Source organism: Salvelinus sp. IW2-2015, linkage group LG33, assembly GCF_002910315.2.
Source record: "Salvelinus sp. IW2-2015 linkage group LG33, ASM291031v2, whole genome shotgun sequence".
NCBI lineage: Eukaryota > Metazoa > Chordata > Actinopteri > Salmoniformes > Salmonidae > Salvelinus > Salvelinus sp. IW2-2015.
Genome location: NC_036872.1, coordinates 9,842,607 through 9,867,878, shown reverse-complemented (window position 1 = coordinate 9,867,878; position 25,272 = coordinate 9,842,607). Strand labels below are relative to the sequence as shown.

The window sequence follows — 25,272 nt, the reverse complement described above, 5'->3', positions numbered from 1 at the left end:
GTTCCTCATGATCTGAGAATTTTTAGGTGCCTTTTAGCAAAATCCAAGTGGGCTGTCATGTGCCTTAGACTGCGGAGTAGCTTCCGTCTGGCCACTATACCTACCATAAACCCCTGATTGGTGGAGTGCTGCAGAGATGGTTGTCCTTCTGGAAGGTTCTCCCATCTCCACAGAGGAACTCTAGAGCTGTGTCAGAGTGACCATTGACTTCTGTGTCACCTCCCTGACCAAGGCCCTTCTCCCCGATTGCTCAGTTTTGGCCAGGCTGCCAGCTCTAGAAAGAGTCTTGGTGGTTCCAAACTTCTTTGATTTAAGAATGATGGAGGTCACTGTGTTCTTGGAGACCTTCAATGCTGCAGAAATGTGTTGATAACCTTCCCCAGATCTGTGCCTCGACACAATCCTGTCTCGGCGATCTACGGACAATTCCTTAGACCTCATAGCTTGGTTTTTGTTCTGACATGCACTGTCAACTGTGGGACCTTATATAGACAGGTTGCCTTTCCAAATCATGTCCAATCAATTGAATTTACCACGGGTGAACTCCAATCAAGTTGTAGACCCAGCTCAAGGATGATCAATGGAAACAGGATGCACGTGAGCTCAATTTCGAGTCTCATAGCAAAGGGTCTGAATACTTATGTTAATAAAAAATACATACATTCGCAAAAACCCGTTTTCACTTTGTAGTTATGGGGTATTGTGTGTAGATTGATGAGGATTTTTTTATTTCATCAATTTTCGAATAAGGCTGTAACGTAACAAAATGTGGAAAAAGGGAAGGGGCCTTAATACTGCACTGTATAGTATTCATTTTTGTATATCTGTGTTTATATTATCCATGAGTTTCTAGTAGACAGACCATATGGTTCAAGAGGAAATAGCCTAATTAATGAATAAAGCATCTAATCAACAATGGCACTATTTTCAATTACCTCTGCAACTCGTTCAACTATTCACCAGTTTGATGGCAAAACATTTACAATATATACATATAGTAAAATAAATGTTAAAAAATTATAATATAAAGGATATTTCATGCTGAAACATGGCATTCACTAAGTTAATGGTTTGTATTAAGGATAACGTTTTTCAGCTTTGTCATTATAGTTTTTTTATTTTAAAACATATTTTATAATTATTTCATATATTTTACATGTGATAAGTCCAGAGAGAGGGCCAGAGATAATTACAGACACCTGTAATAATCTGGAAATACTCAAAAGGGCCACTAGATCATTTATGATAGATTTACCCCCTATTGAACTGTACATATTAATATCTTGAAACTGTAATTGTCTAAGACATGCAAGAAAAAATAATAAATAATTGTTCACAAAAAGAAGGATACCAAAATTCTGGTAGTTTACTGGTAAACTTTGAAAGTTTCCAGTAATATAGCCTCCCTTTGCAACCCTAGTTTAGTTACAACGGTGCGTACAATAAGCACAAAACTCTACATTTACAAAAGACCTTTGAATACATTTCCAGTTCCCTCACCTCCACCAAACCAATCACAGTGCTCTGTACTGTATTTCGTGACAGACTTATTGAATCTGACATAGGGGCAATAGGGTCTAAGGATGGGCTTTGGCAGCAGTTTTGAAAGAGGAGGATACCTCCTTTCCTGTCTCCTTTGGTTCAGATATGAACATTTCTGCTTCCCAAATCAAATCAAAATGAACCATTTGAGCCAATAAAAGGATGTTAAGATTGGCAGCATCACCTGTTGGTGTCTTGGAACACATCTTCCTGGGAGCTCTCGCCACTGAATACCCGGTCGAACTGGAACTCTCTCGGCCCCCTTGAGGTTTCCACGGTAACAGAGTAATCGTCCAGACGCCCCACGGCGATGGCACCTCCCTGAGCTGCCTCGGCGCGGCTCATGGGCCGTATCCGACAGAACACCCGAATTTTACCTGCACCACACGACAAAACCACTGCAAAGGTCAAGCGACGCCACTGACCCCAAACTGTACAGTACTGAACTTGCACCTATGCTAGCTCAGCTAAAATAGTCTTGTGGCATGCAGAAGACCCGCGTTCAAACCTAGTCAATTACATAGATAGATAACTACCTTTCATGTCCTCCACCATGTTGTAGTACTTCTTTCTCATGGTCCTCTCTGAAGTGTAGTTCTCTACGACCTTCCTATTCTCCTCTCTCACTTGTTTCAGCTGCCAACAGGGGATAGATGAGACAGTAACACTGAGACTACAAACAGTAAGACAACCAAGAGTAGAGGGGATGAGAACCCCTCTGAAAACATCCTCTACAAACATGGTTGTCCCGTCAAGGCCCTTAGCATCGAAGGTTCTACTTCATGTCTTAGCTAGCTAGCTATAGGCTAGTTAGTCACACCACATCCAGGTCCCTGTTTGACATCTCACCTGGTCTTGCAGCAATAAAAGTTGTTGGCCAACGCTTTTCATTCCCTCACCTTTCCCCAAAATCTCATCCAACTCTGGAGTTGTGTCACAGTCTGAGAGAGTGGAGAGGAAAGCACAGTATGGGTACTGTAGTGCAGGGTTGGGGTAAAGTCGAATTGAAGAAGTCTATAGGCAGGTTTCCATTAATCCAGGTTTATTCGACAAAAGCAATGTCACCCCAAAAATCTTTGTGACGTGTAATGGAAATGGCAAATATAGATTTAATTCTAAATGCCAACTGACTGCTAAATGTATTTTCCAACTATAATGTTTCTTTGCAGGATTCTCGTCCTGACTGAAATGCTTTGACTTGCTTTTCAGGTTGGCTGGATGCAAGTTTCAGCATCCAATTACAAGTTTCGTCATGGCACAGACCTTGGAGATATGTTGGGACATGAGAATTATTAGAATATGGCATATATCTTCACTAGGGTAGGGGGCAGCATTCGGAATTTTGGATGAAAAGCGTGCCCAAATTAAACTGCCTGCTACTCTGGCCCAGAAGGTAGGATATGCATATAATTAGTAGATTTGGATAGAAAACACTCTAAAGTTTCCAAAACGGTTAAAATAATGTCTGTGAGTATAACAGAACTGATACGGCAGGCGAAAACCCGAGGAAAATCCAACCAGGAAGTACTATTATTTTGAAAGGCTGTTTTTCCATTGAAAGCCTCCCCACCATACAAAGACTTAGGACCCAGTTCACGAGCTCTATGGCTTCTTCTACATGTGGCCAGTCTTTAGGCATTGTTTCAGGCTTTTACTCTGAAAAATGAGGGAGATACATCACTTTCAATCAGTGGACAGTGGAAATGTCCATTCATCAGCCATGCGCCTGATCGGGTACGTGCCTTGTTTCTCCTTTTCTATTGACAAAGATTTTATCCGGTTGAAATATTATTGATTATCTATGACAAAAACAACCGGAGGATTGATTTTAAACATCGTTTGGCATGTTTCTACTAACTTTTATTGTACTTTTTAAAAACTTTTCGTCTGGACTTAGTGTACGCGCCTTAAGCATTCGGATTACTGGACAAAACGTGCATACAAAAAGGAGGTTTTTGGTTATAAAGAGGGACATTATTGAACAAAACAAACATTTATTGTCTAACATGGAGACCTGGGAGTGCCACCAGATGAAGATCATCAAAGGTAAGTGATACATTTTAATGCTATTTCTGACTTTTGCTATTTCTGACCTCCTTGTTTGGACAATGGCTGTATGGGTTTCTGTGGCTAGGAGCTGACCTAACATAATCGCAAAGTGTGTTTTCGCCGTAAAGCCTTTTTGAAATCTGACACAGTGGTTGCATTAAGGAGAAGTTTATCTTTATTTGTATGTTTAACACTTGTATCTTTTATCAATGTTTATGATGAGTATTTCTGTTATTTGATGTGGCTCTCTGCACTTTCACCGGATGTTTGTTTGAGACAATGCATTTCTGAACATAACGCGCCAATGTAAACTGAGATTTATGGATATAAATATGAACTTTATCGAACAAAACATACATGTATTGTGTAACATGAAGTCCTATGAGTGCCATCTGATGAAGATCATCAAAGGTTAGTGATTAATTTAATCGCTATTTATGACTTTTGTGAGTCCTCTCCTTGGCTGGAAAATGGCTGTATGGGTTTCTGTGGCTAGGCGTTGACCTAACATAATCGCAAAGTGTGCTTTCGCCGTAAAGCCTTTTTGAAATCGGACACTGTGGTTGGATTTACAAGAAGTTTATCTTTAAAATGGTGTATAATATTTGTATGTTTGAGGAATTTTAATTATGGGATTTCTGTTGTTTTGGCGCCCTGCAATTTCACTAGCTGTTGTCGAGGTGGGACGCTACCGTCCCACTTGTACCAGAGAGGATATTAGTCAATTCCTGCATTATATCCATGCTGGCTTTTGCGGGCTAACTGAGACATGAAACAGATAGGTGGGAGGGCATACAGGTGGTCGTCCATTAATTTAACGCGCAATTTTCCTAAATGGGTCATGGAAACACTGCAACCACTTAATTTCTATTACAAACTAGGTTTTTGTGTAACAATGTGGGTTTTAAGGTGTGATGTCATTATGTCCAGCTGTTTTTATCGACACAAGATAGTTAAATGGAAACGCACCACAGCAGGCAATTGTCAAATATATTTTCTATGCAAACTTTCTAAATGTCGACAAAAAAAATCACTGGACAAGTTAATGGAAACATAGCTACTGAGAATAAAAGGCATTTTTTTTCAATTTATTGAATTGGAATTTCAGATTACTTCCTGAATTGACTGGCTTCTATTCAAATTGACCCCAACCCTGCTGTAGTGCATCAAACTAATGAAAGATATGCAGTTGACAGTGGGTATCATAAGTATTCACCTCCCGTTGAGTAAAAAAAAAAAAAACATTAAGTGGGATTTATTTAATTGTGATTTTTTTGTCATTGATCTGGACCAGGTATTCCCAAACTGGGATACGGTATGCGCAATGCCGTCGGGGGTACACCAAATAAAGATTTGATTTGTTTTTCAACAAAAACAAATCAACAATTTTTTCTTCACATTTTCAAACAGTCCATTTATATTTTCCAATGGGGCTATACATTTGGGTGAAGTTTTTTTTTACGCCCGAGTTGCCTCGTTTCACTGCCAAAAATAAAATTAAACCATCAGGTGTTCAGCGAAATAACAACACAATGTCAAATACAGGTAGCCTAGTCAAATAATAACATCCAATCACATTAACCGTTACTCTCTCGCAGGAATTCCACTAACGGTCCATATGTAGCCAAATGTAACTGCTGCTCATGTTGGTATCTGTACTGATGGTGCAAAAGCCATGAAAGGGAGACATAGTGGAGTGGTAATGCGCGTGCAAGCAGTTTCTCCCGTAGCCACTTGGGTACACTGCAGCATCCACTGATAGGATCTTGCTGCCAAGGGAATGCCTGACAGCTTGAAATAAGTTTTGGACACTACAGTGAAAATTGTTAACTTTGTTAAAGCAAGGCCCCTGAACTCTCGTGTATTTTCTGCACTATGAAATGATATGGGCAGAGACCATGTAACGTTTTTACAACATACAGAAGTGCGCTGGTTATCAAGGGGCAAAGTATTGACACTTTTTTTTGAATTGTGAGACGAACTTAAAGTTTTCTTTACTGACCATAATTTTCACTTGTCTAACAGCTTGCATGATGACGAGTTTCTCACACGACTGGCTTATCTGGGTGATGTTTTTTCTCGCCTGAATGATCTGAATCTAGGATTACAGGGACTCTCGGCAACTATATTCAATGTGCGGGACAAAATTGAGGCTATGATTAAGAAGTTTGAGCTCTTCTCTGTTTGCATTAACAAGGACAACACACAGGTCTTTCCAACATTGTATGATGTTTTGTGTGCAAATGAACTCAAGCTTAAGGATCATGTCAAATGTGATATAGCGAAGCACCTGAGTGAGTTGGGTGCGAAATAACGCAGGTACTTTCTCGAAACGGATGACACAAACAACTGGATTCGTTATCCCTTTCATGCCCTGCCTCCAGTCCACTTACCGTTATCTGAACAAGAGAGCCTCATCGAAATTGCAACAAGCGGTTCTGTGAAAATTTTATTTATTCAGAAGCCACTGCCAGATTTCTGGATTGGGCTGCGCTCAGAGTATCCTGCCTTGGCAAATCGCGCTGTTAAGACACTGATGCCCTTTGCAACCACGTACCTATGTGAGAGTGGATTCTCGGCCCTCACTAGCATGAAAACTAAATACAGGCACAGACTGTGTGTGGAAAATGATTTAAGACCGACTCTCTCCAATACAACCCAACATTGCAGAGTTATGTGCATCCTTTCAAGCACACCCTTCTCATTAACCTGTGGTGAGTTATTCACGATTTTCTATGAACAAATAAGGTTTTATATGTAAGATGGTTAAATATAGAGCAAAATTATTGATTATTATTATATTATTATTTGTGCCCTGGTCCTATAAGAGCTCTTTGTCACTTCCCACGAGCTGGGTTGTGACAACAACTCACACTCAATCTTATGTTTAATAAATGTATCGTATAGTGTGTGTGTGTGCGGCAGGCTTACAATGATGGCAAAAAACAACATTTGAGAGTGCGCTGACACTGGTGCTGGAGGGGGTACGCAGCTGGAGGTTGACTGTTTGAAGGGGTACGGGACTATAAAAAGTTAGGGAACCACTGATAGACAATAATACTGGAAATACTCCACGATGTCAAAGTGAAAAGAAAATTCTATATATTTTTTTACAAATATATAAAAATGCAATAAATATAATATAGTTGTTGCATATTCACTCCCTTTGTTTAGGCAAGGCTAAATTAGTCCAGCAATACAATGTGGCTTAACAAATCATGTAAATGAGTTACATTGACTCTCTATGAGTGAAATAATATGAGTTGACATGTTTCCTATGTACATACAACATCAAATAAGGTCCCTCAGTCAAGTGTTGAATTTCAATCACAGATTCAACTACAAAGACCAGGTAGCTTTTCGAAAGCCTTATAAAAAAGGGCAGTGATTGGTAGATGGATAACAATAACAAATCAGACATTATATATCTCTTTAAGCATTGTCAAGTTTATAATTATGCTGTGTATGATGTATTAAACCACCCAGACACATCAAAGATACAGTTGTCCTTCTGAACTGAGCTTCAATGGCTGTGATGGGAGAAAACTGAGGATGGATCAACAACATTGTAGTGACTTCACACTAATGACCTAAATATGTGAAACGTATACTGTTTGCAACAAGGCACTAAAGTAATACTGGAACAACAACAAAAAAACACTGCAAAATAATACACTTTTTAGCCTATATCCAAAGCCTTATGTTTGGGGCAAATCCAGCACAACACATCACTGAGTAACTGCCTCCTTATTTGCAAGCATGGTGGTGGCTGCATCATGGTATGGGTATGCTTGATATCGGAAAAGACTGGACAGTTTTTCCGGATAAAAATCCTAGAGGAAAACCTGCTTCAGTCTGCTTTACACCAAACACGAGGAGAGGAATTCACCGTTCAGCAGGACAATAACCTAAAACACTGGAGTTGCTTACCAAGAAGACAGTGAATGTTCCTCAGTGGCCAAGTTACAGTTTTGACTTAAATCTGCTTGAAAATCTATGACAAAACTTGAAAATTGCTGTCTAGTGTCTAGTGTTTATTCCCAACACCTTGACCGATCTTGAAGAATTTTGCTGTCTAGTGTTGATTCCCAACACCTTGACCGATCTTGAAGAATTTTGAAAACAATAATGGGCAAATATTGCACAATCCAGATGCGCAAAGCTCTTAGAGACTTAGTCAATGAGACTCACAGATGTAATCACTGCCAAAGGGGTTTCTAACATGTATTGATTCAAGGAGGGTGAATACTTATCTAATCAAGGTTTTATGTTCATTATTCTTTCAAACATTTTTTAAATTGTTTTTCCACTTCGACATTACAAAGTATTTTGTGTTGATCATTGGCCACAAATTAAAATGTAATTCATTTTAATCCCACTTTGTAACACAATAAAATGTGAAGAAATCCAAGGGGGTGGATACTCATGACACCCACTGTGCATGTCACGTGATTACACAGCACATATCCAGGAAAATACAACATTTAATACAATTTAGACCCTCAATCCCACTACAATGTTCAGTCACACAAATAGAAACAGACACACATGGGTAAACATACGGAGTAGCAACAACGCGCATGCGCTCACACACACACAACATTACATTACCAGAGAGAGAAGGCCTGGCCCCGACTCTGATACAGTCCAGAGCCATCTGGGTAATCTCACATTCCCTCAGTGTCTCTTGTAGCAACAACACATTAGATGCATACTCATCGGAAGAGTCCAACCTGTGGTACAGAACATTATTCACTCAATAACAAGAGGGGTGATCATTTTGTTTGGCCCATATCAAAAGGGCACTATGTAAAATAGGGTCTCTATGGTCTCTTCAGTGCTTCCATACAAAAGGCAGCTGGTTCGAAACTCACCCAAACCCTTAGCCCAATCCTAAACCTAACCAATCTCATACATTTTCTACATTTAACTCCTTACCCTAACCCTGGCTTCATCTACTTATCTGGTTCAACTCTAACCCTAGCCTCAAACCTAACCCTAACCCCTAGGGTTAGGGTTAACACTACCTAACACTAACCCTTACCCTACCTTCGTGTTCATATATTTGGTTAAACCCTAATCCTTGCCGCAACCCTTTCCCTAACCAATTAGGATTACTTGCCTTAACACAATCACATTTGTATCTGCCCTCGAGGCAGAGATGCCCTCAGACCAAGATTCAATAAGTAAAATTCCCCCTAAAGCTGAAGGATGGGACCCTCCAGTTATATGGCAGAAAAGGAAGCTACAGTAAGTCAAATAAATGTTCACTGGGAAGGAAAATGGCTTTGTAGTTCGTATACTGACCATTCTGGGGCAGAGTTGACCTCCTCTTTGCTGTTGTTATCATCTGCGGTCATCTGTGACATATGGTCAAGTTTTTCTCTTGCTTGGGCCAAGGCCACACAGTTCTCCTCGAACATGTGGTCAACAAGGAGCCTCGCCTCGCTCACTTCGCTACAGATATCATGGGCCTAAGACAAATTATTTCAATAATGTGGCTCTTTTACTGTTTGAACGGTGTGCTTCACTGATCATTAGATTCATAACTGTGAAATAATAGAACAATTTCAGTTAGGCAGGGCCGGCCCTGGGCATAAGCACATTTTTTACTCAGTCGTGAGTGAGAATAGTAGAATACACAAGGTGCAATTTCGAAATGTGGTTGTGCATCAGCAGTTTTCCTATGTCAGCCACTGACAGTTACTCAATTAGTCCAGATTGGTAAATTAGTCTACCAGCTATCTAAACTTGTATTAATCATGGCCAAATTACCGACCTGGTACGAAAATATTCTCTCTGCCCCATGGCAAAATGTGTAGAATTGCAGGAAATGTACTTTAAAACTTAAAAATGTTCTCTCTGACACTAAAATGTTTTGCCCGCGAGGTGGGGGGGGGGGCACAAATTTCGCTTAGGGCTCCCAAAAGGCAAGGGCCGGCCCTGCAGTGAGGCATCGTTTAGGTGTCTCAGCATTTAGTTCCAAAGTGTTCCAATGTGTTTCAACGAGCCACTTAAACACCTCACCTTCTCAACGACAATGCGGAGCAGGACAGCACAGGGGGGCTGTGCCACCGGGATAGGTGGGATGGGTGTCTGCTCTGCCTCCAGGAGCTCAGTAATCTCTCTCTCCCTTTTATACAGACTCTCCTTCAACTCCTCCAGGCGAGCTTGGGCCCCCTCCAATGGCAGCTCTGTGTCACTGCACCCCTATGGACAGCAAAGCCTGCTCAGTGCTCACTGTACACTGAACAATGTTCATGGCTGAAATTGCCATTAATTACAGATCGAGGATCAGACTACTCTAACCCCCAATCCTTACCTTAGCAATTAGGGCAATGAAAGCAGTCTGACCCAGTCTCAGTGATTTGGGGCAAAAACATACATACACCCACCTCAGTTTGCTGGACAGGACCGTTGTCATTCTCTAATATGTCACCAGCATCAGTAGGAGGGGCTTCCTGTTGCCCCTTCTCCTGTGGGGAGGTCCTGAGCATCTCCTGAACTTTCCCCACCTCCTGCCTGGCCATCTGCAGCTCCTGTAGTGCTATTCACCATTGTACACCATTTATAACAGTCAGAAACACACACATGTACACAAACATAAGCGCACAGACTCACTGGATGCCTGGTGGCTGTGGAGGAGGTCTAGTCTGGTGGAGAAAAGCTCCATCATTTTATTCTGTTGGGAAGAAGAACCATGCTGAGGTTATCTAAGCAGAGACAAGTATCATCAGTCTGAGCTTCACTATCATTTCGAGAGAGAAAAAATCCCTGCCCTGTCATGTTGTTTCATGTCACAAAAGTCATGTGTCTTCGCAATGCAATTCAATGTTAGTTCAGAAACAGTGTATTACTGTACAATAAGTAGCATAGCCAGTGCTGCTGGAGCAGAGCCTCTGTTTCCGCTGTGGCCATAAGAGGGTGACCATGGCTTGGAAATGGTCAAGCTCTCACAAGTCCCTTTCAGTGGTGAGAGCTGGGACAGGGCACACTACGAGACTCACAAACAAAGCAGAGAATCAGAAACTCTTTTAGGCTCTGAATGGTCAGACCTTCTCTCTCTGCCACTGCAGGGCCTCCTCTCTACTCCTCCTCCTCTCAGCGATCTGCTCTCCCTGCAGCCTCTCATTCTGCCGGCTCACATTCTGAATAGAAGAGGACAAACATATGAGACAGAAATTGCGACCCCGATGGACATTGTGATTTGAAATTATGTCAAATTAATAATTGGGATGGTTAGTGAGACAACTGAGATGAGGAAACCTCTCAATGATGTGTAAGTTGGTACTGCTCTAGGATCACCTTTCTGTACGAGAATCATGTCATAACGTTTACATTTACATACAACGTTTACACTAATTTATTGCCACCGGGGCCCGCCAATGTAAGTGCTAAACTGCTTACTGACTGTACACTGTAACGTTACTGCATGATTGTAGCAGGTTTACAAATGCGTTAGTTTTATTATCTATGTTGACTATGGTGTTACTTTAGCTAATATGGTGACAACGATGTAGGCCGTGTGTAGCGGTTATGATATGGTTTGGCTTGGAAAGGTGTTTTTGCCTGGTGACATACAGCTGACGTGTTGTGCATTGAAGTCCACAAGCAAAAGGAAAAGGTAAGAGGAGATGCGAGAAAGAATACAACGTGGCTGCTATGAAAGTGACCTGTGCTAACGCGTATTAATTCCGTATTAATTCCATCGGTTCTGTTGAAAAACGTTTTGTAAACAAACAGAATGAAATGGGGATAAACATCCCTGCATTTGTCAAAATAGAAACTCTCGTTTGGAACTGTTGGACTAATGATTACACCCTAGATCAGCTAGATTCAGGCAAGAGTGTGCAAGGCAGTATTGAATGTGTTACTGTCTGTCCATGTGTCACTTTCTGTCACCTAAAATGTTTCTCGACCTGTGTGCAACTATTTTGTAAACTTTAATTTATATGCTAGGCTGTAGCAACCTCATTATGGGTATAGGGAAAATTTGAGTATCATGTACATTACCGGTGAAAAGTTTTAGAACATCTACTCAATCAAGGATTTTTTCTTTATTTTTTACTATTTTCTACATTGTAGAATCATAGTGAAGATGTCACAACTATGAAATAACACATATGGAATCATGTAGTATCCAAAAAAGTATTAAACAAATCAAAATATATTTTATATTTGAGATTCTTCAAATAGCCACCCTTTGTCTTGATGACAGCTTTGCACACTCTTGGCATTGCCTTCTTCACAACTGTGCGTGTGTGGACCATTTCAAGTCCTTAGTGATTTGGACACCAAGCAATTTGAAGCTCTCCTTGGTCTTACTGACGTTGAGGGAGAGGTTGTTGTCCCGGCACCACACTGCCAGGTCACTGACCTCCTCCCTGTAGGCTGTCTTATCGTCACTGGTGATCAGGCCTACCACAGTCACGTCAGCAAACTTGATGAGGATGTTGGAGTTGTGCGTGGCCATGCAGTCGTGGGTGAACAGGGAGTACAGGAGGGGACTAAGAACACACCCCTGTGAGGCTCCCGTGTTGAGTGTCAGCATGGCAGAGGTGATGTTGCCTACCCTCACCACCTGGGGTCGGCCCATTAGGAAGTCCAGGATTGAGTTGCAGAGGGAAGTGTTCAGTCCCAGGGTCCAAAGCTTGATGACAAGCTTGGAGGGAACAATGGTCTTTAACGCTAAGCTGTAGTCAATGAACAGCAATCTCACATAGATATTCTTCTTATCTAGGTGGGTGAGGCCAGAGTGGAGTACAATTGAGATTACGTCGTCTATGGATCTGTTGGGGAGGTATGCAAATTGGAGTGGGTCTAGTGTAGGGTGTCTGGGAAGATGGAGTTAACATGTGCCATAACCAGCCTTTCAAAGCACTTCATGATTACAGATCCGAGTTCTCCAGGGTGGTAGTCATTGTGGCATGAAGCCTTACAGATCTTTGGAACAGGAATGATGGTGGTCAGGGGAGTACAGAGGCATCGTTGGGCAGATCACGCCTGGGTCTTTCTTTGTAATGCGTAATGGACAGTAGCCCCTGCCACATGTGGCAGGCGTCAGAGCCTGTGTAATATGATTCGAATGTATTCCTATATTGTCTTTTTGCGGGACTTCTTTTACTTGTTCCTGTCCTCAGCCGAAGCCTAACGGTTACCTGCGATAGCCCAGTGTGCGGTAGCCCTGTCCTTTTAGCTTAGCGCCAACTTCGGTGTTAATCCAGGGCTTTTGATTGGAGAAGCAGTGAACCTTCACTGTGGGGACAACGTCGCCGATGCATTTCATAAGGAAGCCGGTGATGGAGGTGGTTAGCTCCTTGATGTTATCGGCAGAGTCTCGGAACATGTTACAATCATCGTTAGCAAGGCAACAAGGAAAGCAGCCTCCGGGTGCAAGTTTTCCTGTTTGTTTATAGCCTCGTACAGTTTGTTAAGTGCCAGCTTCTTATTTTTCTTGTCCTGAGTTGGAATGTATACAACAGTCACGATAACAGCTGAAAACGTTCTCGGGAGGTAGAAGGGTCAGCATTTGACCATCAGGTATTCCAAGAAAGGTGAGACTTCCACTACGCTAGAGTCAACACACTATTTCTTGTTGATGAAGAGGCAAACCCGATTTCGATCTTAATGTATCGTACGGTATGGTTTCATGTTTTGTATGTTTTTTTGTTTTGTTATGTTACACTCAAAAAGCCCTCTGTGGACAATAAAGGTCAACTGAACTAAATAGAATATACCATAGTGACAAAGTTGTTCCCCGATGAGGGGTGGTGATGGTTGGTCGGTAAGAGGGAACTCACTGTGATTCTCTCCTCCCAGTGTGTGTTCTTCTTTTCTACCTTCTCTTGGTAAAGGTCTAAGATTCTCTTCAGTGCATTCAGCTTGTTCTGGTAGTGAGATCGGATCTTCTGTATTGTCCTCTCCTACTAGCACAGATAAGTGTTGAATTCAACTTGTAGTGACACCTGATCAATACACACACGCACGCACACACAGATCACCTGGTTCTCTCGTGATGCCATCTGAAAGTTTTCCTCTAGCTCTTGCACCATCTCCAGATGTCTACTTTTCATAGTCTGCATGTCCTCAGCTATCTGTTGCCACAAGAAATGATGCACTGGCGTCTTAATATTGACACAATAAATTCAAAATTGACTACTTAAGATCATCAGTCAGTCAGCTGATAACATGCCATGACAGAGGTTAATGACTCATATACTATACACACACAGAATGCACAGCAGCGTGATAGCCTAACATTTAAATAGAGATAAAGACTGAAAAATCAAAGGCGTCTGGTCTTCTGATCCTGCACAAACACACACGCACAGGCATGCGCGCACACACACACACACACACACACACACACACACACACACACACACACACACACACACACACACACACACACACACACACACACACACACACACACACACACACACACACACACACACAATAAAGCCTATTCCAGGAAGAATGAGCGGCAGACATGTGAGTAAAGAGGACAACAACATTATCTCTAACAATGAGCTCACTGTGTGCTTCTTTTCACACCGATCAACATCGAGTTTGTCCCTTAGTCACACGTCTGACTATCTTAACCCATTCCTTCTCTGTACATTTCATAATGAGTACTGCTCTTCATCTCAATACTATACTATGTGACTTCACAGAAATGCTAAACTTAGTCACTTCAGAAAGTATTCATACCCCTTGACTTATTCCACATTTTGCTGAATTCAAAATGGCTTAAATATAGTTTTTTTCTCACCCATCTGCACATAATACCCCATAATGAAAAACATGTTTTTATACATTTTGCAAATGTATTGAAAATGAAATACAGAAATAACAAATTTACATAAGTATTCACACTCCTGAGTCAATACATGTTAGAATCCCATTTGGCAGCGTTTACAGCTGTGAGTCTTTCTGGGTAAGTCTCTAAGAATTTTGCTCACACCGATTGTAGAATATTTGCACAAGTCTTGCCATAGATTTAAGTAGATTTAAGTGAAAACTGTAACTAGGCCACTCGGGAACATTCAATGTCGTCTTGGTAACCAAATCCAGTGTATATTTGGCCTTGTGTTTTAGGTTATTGTCCTGCTGAGTGTCTGTTGGAAAGAAGACCGAACCAGGTTTTCCTCCAGGATTTTTCCTTTCTTTTTATAAAAAAAACTCTTTAGTCCTTACCAATGACAAGCATACCCATAACATGATGCAGCCACCTCCATGCTTGAAAATATGAAGGATGGTACTCAGTGTGTTGGATTTGAGGCAAGCATAATGCTTTGTATTCAGTACATAATGCTAATTTATTTGCCACATTCTTTGCAGTTTTACTGTAGTGCCTTGTTGCAAATATATATATATATTTCTGTGCAAGCTTCCAGCTTTTCACTCTGTCATTTAGGTTAGTATTTGGAGTAACTACAATCTTCAGTTTTCTCTTATCACAGCCATTAAACTATGTAACTGTTTTAATGTCACCATTGGCCTCATGGTGAAATCCATGAGCAGTTTTCTTCCTCTCCGGCACCTGAGTTTGTAGTGACTGGGTGTATTGTTACACCATCCAAAATGTAATTAATAACTTCACCGTGCTCAACGGGATATTCAATGTTTGCTTCTTTTTTTTTTACCCATCTACCAGTAGGTGCCCTTTGCGAGTCATTGGTAAACCTCCCTGGTCTTTGTGGTTGAATCTGTGTTTGAAATTCACTGCTCGACCGAGGGGTCTTGCAGATAATTGATTCTATGTGTGAGGTACAGAGATGAAGTAGTCATTCAAAAATCATGTTAAACACTATTATTGCACATTTATACTCCTGAACTTATTTAGGCTTGCCATAACTACAGGCAGGAGTTGAATTCTTATTGGCTCAAGAAATGTAATCTTTTAAGTTTTCATTCATTTGTAAAAACATAATTCCCCTTCGACATTATAGGCCAGTGACCCAAAGTCTTAATTTAATCCATTTTAAATTCAGGCTGTAACACAACAACATGTGTCAAATACTTTCTAAATGCACGGTATACGATGCTCAAATACTCTTTGAAATTTGAATTTGGAATTTTCCCCAGATCTTGTATGACTTATGGATGTGTACCTGCGTAATGTAGAGTTCAGCTGACTCATAGGGGATGTAGAGCTTGACGTCCATGGCCCCCTCTACTTTCAACTCCTGGTGCTTCCCTCTCTCATTGGACGGCAGAGATTCAGAGATGCCTATGGGAGGTAAGGATAACACACACAATCTAACAAAAATGTACATTAAAATGATTGGTAAATAATGTATTGTTACATTTCGGAGTCACTTTTATTGTAACTAAGAATAGAAGACGTTTCTAAACATTTCCACATGAATGTAGATGCTACCATGATTACGGATAAACCTGAATGAATCTTGAATAATGAATCGTGAAAAGACGAAATACAGAAATTGTGCGTTACAGACGCACAAATATCATACCCCCAAGACTTGCTAACCTCTCACCATTACATTGATATTACAATAACAATATATATTTCTTCTCACTCATCATTATTTACGATTCATTCAGGATTATCCGTAACCGTGGTAGCATCTACATTTATTTAGAAGTGTTTAGAAACATATTCTATTCTTGTTTACAACAAAAGTGACTCCAAAATGACACAATACATTATTTACCATTCATTTCTATTGGGCACAAAATTATTTGAAAAACAACAAAAACAAACAGAAAATGCATCCAACAAATCCGTTGTGTCAGAAGCTTAATGTAGTCATTGCGTGCTATGAATATGGGACCAAATACTTCACTTTTTACTACTTTAATAAACATTCAAGTGAATTTGTCCCAATACTTTTGGTCCCTTAAAATGGAGGGACTATGTACAAAAAGTGCTGACATTTTAATAAACTGTTCCCCTGATATGGATGAAAATACCCTCAAATTTAAGCTCGCAGTCTGCACTTTAACCTTATAGTCACTGTATAATTTCAAACCCAACGTGTTGGAGTACAGAGCCAAAACAACAAGACATTTGTCACTGTTCCAATACGTTTGGAGCTCACTGTATTGTTTACGTGAACCATTTAATTAGATTTAGGTTCAAAGCTGGTTGGAAAAAAGTCAAATATTCCCAAAATTCCTTTACGTTGATGACTTTTTGCAAATCCAATCAGTTTCCCACGTTGATTCAACATCATAACATAGATTTTTGTTGTTGAAATGACGTGGAAACAACGTTGATTGAACCAGTTTGTGCCCAGTGGGTACGCATTCTCTTCCGCTTCCTGACCCTAAGTCAAGCCTTTCCTAAGAATTCTAGATAATGTCATGGTTTAATTTCCACCCACACGCTCCCTAATTATCTTTGCACTGAATCGCCCAAACATACCAATCTCTCTCTTCTGTCCAATACTAACACACTCCCTTTGCCACCCCCATATAGGAGTGGCATAGGAAGGAACATTTCCATTCAAGTCATATTCTGTGATGGGTGAACCTGCTGCCACATTGAGTGGAAGGAAAAGCAGGAAGTTCAGCAGCAAATATTGTGCTTAACAATTAAACAATTTCTGTTTCAGTCATTTTATTTAGGCTGAGGCTTCGTGACCGAATCGGCGTCCGATGTTTTCGGCAATCTGATTTATTTACCAACCACCCTGCCTGAACTCTCTGCCATCCAGACAAAAATCTGAATCTCCCATCCTTCTCCCCTGTCTGTATACAGCACCTTGCTCCACGGACCCGCCTCCAGGCTCTTTTCTGTGGTCAGCTCCAATCCAGCGTCGAAATGCAGCCCACCTCTTCAACCACAATGCTTTGTGTTCAACCACCACTTAAAAAGTAAAAAATTGTTGCGGTTCAGATTGAGGTCATGGATGAAGGTAGGAAATATGGCCAATATTTGTCTGTTGAGAACTGCAATTTTATCATGGTCGAACAAACATAGGGCCGAACTGATTTGTACTGTGCTGGCCTGGATATTTTTACACACGCACGCACGCACACACACACACACATTACAGCATTGTTTTAAGTCAAGATAATCTTTTATTAATTTAGTTTAAAACACGGTTTACATGGCTCTGATCAGACTGGTCTCATAGACTAGGTGTAGCATATTAAATGTAAATCAGAGACACTCAAATTAGTATGATATGTTACGTTTGGTATGGTTACATAAGATAGAAGGTTACTTAGGGCAAAAACTAAAGAAGGATGGTTGGTCGGGGTGGATGTGTGGGCGTATAACACGGGGTGGATGGGTGGGCAGATAACGCAAACATCTAGCAGCCCAAAGGTTGTATGTTCGAATGTCATCACAAACAACTTTAACATTTTAGCTAATTAGCAGCTTTGCAACTACTTACTACTGCTTAGCTACTATGCAACTACTTAACATGTTGGCTAACCCTTCCCCAAATACTAACCTTAACCCTTCTCCTAACCCAAGCCTTAACCCTTTAACCTAACTCCTAACCTTAACCCTAACCTTAAAGTTAGCGTTAGCAACCTAGCCACCTAGCTAACATTAGCCATGGCAAATTGGAATTTGTAACAAGTCATACAATTGCAAATTCGTAACATATTGTACAAATTTAAATTTGTAACATATTGTACGAATTCTAATTTGCAACATATCATACGAAATGGATTATGGACATCCACAAATTAACACATACCATACGAAACTTTAATAAATATCATACTAAATGGAGTGTCTCGGATTTACGTACAGAATAATATGAAATGCTCTGAGACCACGTTGCTCTCATAATAATAGTTTAACACTTTGTAGTTACACAGATGCACTTATGTTTTGTTATTACGATGCACATCTACAGAACATATATGTTTAAAGGTGTATGTTTTCCACAATATATTTTCTATTTCTATGCAGTATTTATGTAAAGGTTAGTCCGTTATTATCACGATTTAGGAAACGATATCAGCAACGTGGCTAAAGACCAGCAACACAGTTCTTTGGTTGAGATGGTCGCATTTGAATATTTTCTTCATTCTGTCTTTCATTCCCGCCCGCCCCTTCTCTCTTCCTGCCTCTTTTACTCCGAAGAAGAATGGTTATGACCTCTTGTTGTAACTCTCTTCCCAGAAACACCTTTTTGTGGAGAGACAGAAATTATGTTATGAATCAGGGTAAATAATTAGTTATCTGAAAGGTTAAGAGTCAGTATACAAGCTTGCTGCATTCTATGATTAAACATAGTCCATTTAGCCAACACGTCTTAGGGCCTTTGTTTTGGTAGGATTCATGGTTATTATTGGAGACTGTTGTTCAAGTTTAAAGTGATTTAGTCTTTAGCGTTATCATGGATTTGGAACAATATTTACTCTCCTGACACAGTTATGGCTAAAGTTTTACGGTTTATGGTGTCATGACAGGGTTTCTGCTTGTGCTGACCTGAGTCCAGCTCCTGGTCCAGGTGTGTGCTGTGTACTACCGGGCATGGCTGGTGGTGCTTGGCCTCCTCCCTCAGGTCAGGGACACTCCCAGGTAACTCCTCCAGAACTGAAACTGCCAAGGGGGCGTTGTCCACCCGCGAGGACCTCACTGTCACCTCAGGATATGGCGACCGGGTAGTCGTCTCCCAAGCGCCTGAGCAAAATACAACACAGGATATACGTCACTATGAGATGAGAGACTGGAAGAAGAAGATATGTGAGGACAGAGCGATGCCTAATGACTGGGATAAAGTAGACAGAGAAGGTAATTGATTTAAACAGGACATCTGGACAGAAGACGGTGGAGCTGGCAGCTAGAGCACATCAGCCTGTCTGGCAGTGAGGACAGCCTACAGGTTTGCTAAACAAGAGAATAGAAATAGATGCACATGGGCTAACACACGCTTGCACGCACACACACTACACACACAGGCTCTCAAGGGCTCTGGTCCAAACAGGAATGCCACTGACGGACAGATTCAACGTCAGTAAGACAAAGGAGTTGATTGTGGACTACAGGACATGGATGGGGCTGTAGTGAAGCGGGTCAAGAGCTTCAAGTTCCTCTGTGTCCATATCACAAAGGATCATGGTCCAAACACACCACCACAGTCATGAAGAGTGCACGACAATGCCTCTTTCCCCTCAGGAGGCTGAACAGATTTTGTATTGGCCCTCAGATCCTCAAAAAGTTCTACAGCTGCACCATCGAGAGCATCTTGACTGGCTGCATCACAAGGCACTAGAGAGAGTAGTACCTACGGCCCAATACATCACTGGGGCCGAGCTTCCCTGCAAGACCGCAGTCGCTAATCAAATGGCTAAATAGACTACCTGCAGTGACACTTTTTTGCACGAACTCTCTTGCACGGACTCTTTTCACACACACAGGACTCTACGCACACACTCACACATACTTACACTGACACCCCAACACAGACATTTGTTTATTGCAACAATAATAAGAATAGTACACATCAATACAAGGACATTCCTGTGAATACAATGAAAAAAATGTAATAATAGAACACCAGGCAAACCCCCCCCCCACCCCCAAACAAATGAATAATTAAGGACATTAATATGTGACAAGGCAATGTGTCACGTTCCTGACCTTATTTCCTTTGTTTAGTCTTTGTTTAGTTGGTCAGGACGTGAGCTGGGTGGGTGTAGTCTATGTTATGTGTTTCTATGTTTAGGTTGTCAATTGGCCTGATATGGTTCTCAATCAGAGGCAGGTGTTTTACGTTGTCTCTGATTGGGAACCATATTAAGGTAGCCTGTTCTCACTGTTTGTTTGTGGGTGATTGTTCCTGTTCATGCGTTCATGTGTTTTATGTTCTCTAGTTCAGGACTGTAGCTTCGTTGGTTTTCGTTTGTTTATTGTTTTGTTCGTATTCAAGAAGTATTCTAATAAATATGGATACATACCACGCTGTGCTTTGGTCCTCCTCTCCTTCTACCGACGGAAGACGTTACACAATGAGACATTAACAGACATTCAGAGACATGACATTCTAATAATTTTTCCAACTTTTTAAGTTTCACAAGTTTGAGGGATTTATAAAATTGTAACAGTTCAATAAAAAAAATTATAAAATAAGGAATTTTTCCACGCCATTTACATTTGTGAATATAATATTTGGCCAAGAGAATAATAATGTTAATGAAATAGTTATGATCGGAATTACAAGGATAAGCATAATGCCATTTAACATCATCAAAGGTAAACATAGGTAATTCTGGAGATTTTATACAGAACCATCCATGAATTTCAATCCACAGTTTACTAGAACGGCGGCATGAAAAAAATAAATGCTCTATAGATTCTGAATGAGAAGAGAAAAAACACAAGGCATTTTGTCAATATTTTAAAATGAGTTTCATTAACTTTTGGGATAACTGGACAAGGATGGTGAAAGGTAGTTGCTTTTGACCATAGCATGGGTTGGTCACTTCCATAGCAATATATTGAATTATAATCACCAAAAAAATGCTAATTAACGTATCCACTTATTGTTGCATTTTTTATCCAAAAGATTCAAGTCATTATTTTGTAAACATGGAAAAGAGAGAACAACCTCATAATATAACAAAGTGTTCTTAATAAGTCCAAGTAAAGAAAGTGGAATTGTTTTGCAAACCTTCATATATTCTCTGAGTAATATTAACCTGAAATTTACCAATGAACTCATCAAACAGCAAAAACTCCCCAGTGTTATCTACCAAATCACATACAAAATGAATACCCTTGTCAAACCAAAGGCCTTTGAAAATGGATTTCCTATTGATTAAGGATCGGTGTCCCGCTATCGGGACAACTTCCAGTGAAGCTGGAGGGCGCGCATTTCAAATAAATAATCATAAATATTATGGATTTTAAACATTTAGGTACATTTAAGGGTCTTATATCAGCTGAAGGCTTAAATTCTTGTTAATCTAACTGCACTATCCAATTTACAGTAGCTATTACAGCGAAAACATGCCATGCGAATGTTTGAGGACGGCGCCCCACATCAAAATATTTTTCCACCGGCACAGGTTTCATACATTCACATATAAAGATTAAATATTCACTTACTTTTTGAAAATCTTCCTCTGATTTGTCATCCAAAGGGTCCCAGCTATAACATGTAGTGTCGCTTTGTTAGATAAAATCCTTCTTTATATCCCAAAAAGTCTGTTTAGTTGGCACCATCGATTTAAGTAATCCACTCGTTCAACTTGCAGAGAAAGGAATCCTAAAATCTACCCCTAAACTTTGTTTAAACAAGTCAAACTACGTTTCTATTTACTCCTCAGATACCCTAAAATGTAATCAAACTATAATATTTATTTCAGAAAGAAGTATGTTCAATAGGAAACCGATTTTAGCAGGTGCATAATGTCTTCCTGTCGCCCGCAAACACGAATTTACAAAACTTTCTCCTTCTACTAAAACTGTTATTTTTTATTCGTTTTTGAAGATACAAGCCTAAAACCTTGAACATAGACTGCTGACACCCTGTGGAAGCCATAGGAATTGCATCCAGGGAGCAAATTTTCAATATGACCTTTCTCTTGCATTTCTAGGAGGATAGTCCCTAAAAAAGGCAGGAAATGGAGAAAAAAGGGGCCTAGCCCTAAGAAAGTTTTAATAACTCTATTATTCCAAATCAATGTTTTGTTGGGGGAAAAATTGTGCTTGAATATTATTTTCCAGAAAAATAAAATTTGAAGTTGAAACAATTTCACAGGTACCCAACACACACACATTCACTACATAAGCCCACATACAAATAACATGCAAACAAAAAATGTACTCTTAACTTTAACTCTGCATTGTTGGAAAAGGACCCGTAAGTACGTTTTTCACTGTTAATCTAGACCTGCTGTCTACAAAGCATGTGACAAATACAATTTGATTTGATTCCTCTGCTGCCTGAAATGGACCCAACCAAGCAGCTGAAATATTTAAACCTCTTCTGTCTTCACATGTCTACACCCAACACATTCCTCTGAGAAGAACCCAGGAGCTCCCCAGACACACACGAACCAGCACCTCACAGTCTGGGTCCTACCTAGAATCCTCTCTCATGACCTCCCTATCTCCAAAAAGAAGCGCGAACAATAAAGTTATTCTATTCTATTAAGGTATTAACGTACCTCCTATGGGAGAAATGTTGTGAATATTCTATTACTTTGACATTGTACGCTGAAAGATTTATATAATTATACATCTTATTCTGTTGTTAATCTTAGCTGTGTGCCACGCCCTGAGAAAGCAGGAAACAACTGGTTTCTGTTGACTTCAAGAGTACCTTTCTGGGATACGGTTCTTGTTTTCTCAAGGTATGAGATGACTATGATATGCTTAGTGAAACTCTAACATAAGGGACCATATAAGGACATATGGCTCGTTGCCAGCTGTAGGTTATCTGGCAAAGACAGACACTGAGGTTGGCTATAAATGACAAAGTCTGAATGTGTTCGGGGGCTCTTAGCTGTGCACCCTTTTGGGTCTCTGCTAACCAGCTCCATTTTTGCAAATCTTACTAATAAAGAACTTTGTTGTTTGAGGAAACTTGCAGTCTCTCTTGCTTTCCCTTTAATGTGTAGAATTTACATGACACTCCTCACCAAGGATCCAAATAACTAGAAATTACAAGAAGGATCCTCACTATACTTATAACTAGTTAGTTAATAGTTTTATTTTATTTCAAATTCTTTTTAACCAGGTAGGCCAGTTGAGAACAAGTTCTCATTTACAACTGCGACCTGGCCAAGATAAAGCAAAGCAGTGCAACAAAAACAACAACACAGAGTTACACATAAACAAAAGTACAGTCAATAACACAATAGAAAATAAAAATAGAAAAATGTATGTACAGTGTGCAAATGTAGAAGAGTAAGGAGGTAGGCAATAAATAGGCCATAGAGGCGAAATAATTACATGCAAGCGTGCACAAGTGTTTGGGAGTTGGTGGCATACTTACGTTGTTTTGATGAAGGGGCAACAGAGCAGTGCCTCCCTACTGTCTTCCCCAGAAACGTCAGAGACAGGGACACATTCTCAGCTCCCGAGGAACTCGTGTACATGATGTCTGAGATGAGTGTGTGTTTGTGCATGTATGACTGCTTGGACCCTGTCATAAAGCTGCAAAACAGGGATACATGTAGAGTAGTGACAAAACCACAAAACTCTTAAATAAAGACTTTCTCATTTGATGGCACATGAGACAGTCATGCCTTCATATCCATTGCAGCTGTCCATGTGTGTGTGTGTGTGTGTGTGTGTGTGTGTGTGTGTGTGTGTGTGTGTGTGTGTGTGTGTGTGTGTGTGTGTGTGTGTGTGTGTGTGTGCTTTGCAAAACAGGATTTCACACTAACTGTTTGTCTGTCTATGCAGAAAAACTAAAATAGCATCTAATCTTTATCAAACAAAGAGCATTCTGGAAGGTGCACGTCTATCTCACCAGCTATCCTAAGCTGCTTTCCACAGAGGTTGGTCCAGACCTTGAACTGATTCACTTTGTAACACTATGAATTGAGCATTTTCAAACATTATCATCAATAACCTACACACAGTAACAGTTTTGATCTGAACTTGTACTGTCACCCAACTACAGGATGAGATTCGTTCACACATTTAGCTTATCAATGACATGAAGCTAAAAAGTGCCCCCCCCCAAAAAAGAACAATCAAATCAAATATTGGATTGATTATAAATGAGCACCTTATTTCAGATCCGATCCCTGCTGTGGCAAAGCGATGTCGGAGACCTGCTGCTGTCCAGGTACGGAGAGGGAATAGCTGGAATACTGCTCGCTTTTCAGGGTAACCAAAGTCTCAACACTCTTTAAATATTAAACTTCAGAGATGGGGTTTCACCACTTGGGTATTAGTTTCCCCGGTTCACTGCGGAGGAAGAGCTCCAAACACTCATCGGGTTTCCAGTGTGTGAGATAGAGATTGCAACTAGATGCTGTCTCTCTAGTCCATGAGACCCCATACATCACCACCATTGTCTAGATTGGATCAGGGCTTGTATTCACAAGTGCCTCAGAGTAGTGAGTTCTGATCTAGGATCAGGTCCCCCATGTCCATCTACTCTTATTCATTGTACTCTAAAAGGCTAAACTGATCCTAGAGCTTACTCAGTCTGAGATGCTTTATGAATACGGGCCAAGGGCTATGATCAGCATTGTCCAATATGACCCTTCTCTTCTCAGGTGGAGGTGGGGGTGTATTGTACAGTAGCTCACCCGTATTCAAGGGTGCATGAGAAAGGTATTGGTGGGATAATTGGGGAACCTTACACAGAGTGATTGTAGTAATGTTCAGCTAGCCTGGATGTCATTTGGTTTCTGCTTTAGCCAGCTTTGTTGTTGTTGTGGTGGTGGTCGTCATGCCAAACAACAACAGAATTTGTCCAGAGCAGAAACAAACAGAGTGAAACCAGACTAACAGTAAGGTTAGATGACCGGTAGTGAATCACTTCAAAGCCATAATCTGTAAGATTTCCATTAATCAAGTGTACATGCTATACCTAGGGCCCAGAGTGTTTCTGGTCAGGTCACATGGTCAGGAAAAATGTATGAAACCACCCATGCTCCAACTAATGATCTGAATTAGAAGGCACAAAGGGTAAGCTCGCACCATTCAAGCATGTGTTATAACCCGTACATCCATCTTGATGCCTTTTTAATGAACATCCTGACTCAGCAGGAAATGAC

At 40.6% G+C, this 25,272-nt stretch overlaps 1 protein-coding gene across 1 annotated transcript in view; it reads right to left on the bottom strand.

Annotated features, from left to right (window-relative positions):
• The window catches only part of LOC111958026 (uncharacterized), a 29,474-nt gene extending 5,799 nt beyond the window's left edge, over positions 1–23,675 (bottom strand). The window contains exons 1-3 of the mRNA XM_070436951.1: positions 23,532–23,675; positions 19,016–19,210; positions 1,727–1,919 (exon numbers count right to left, since the gene is read on the bottom strand). Of these exons, the coding sequence (XP_070293052.1) occupies positions 1,727–1,919; positions 19,016–19,210; positions 23,532–23,664 (521 nt within the window). The 5' untranslated portion in view covers positions 23,665–23,675. The remainder of the gene's footprint in view (positions 1–1,726; positions 1,920–19,015; positions 19,211–23,531) is intronic.
• Between the last annotated feature and the right edge of the window lie 1,597 nt (positions 23,676–25,272).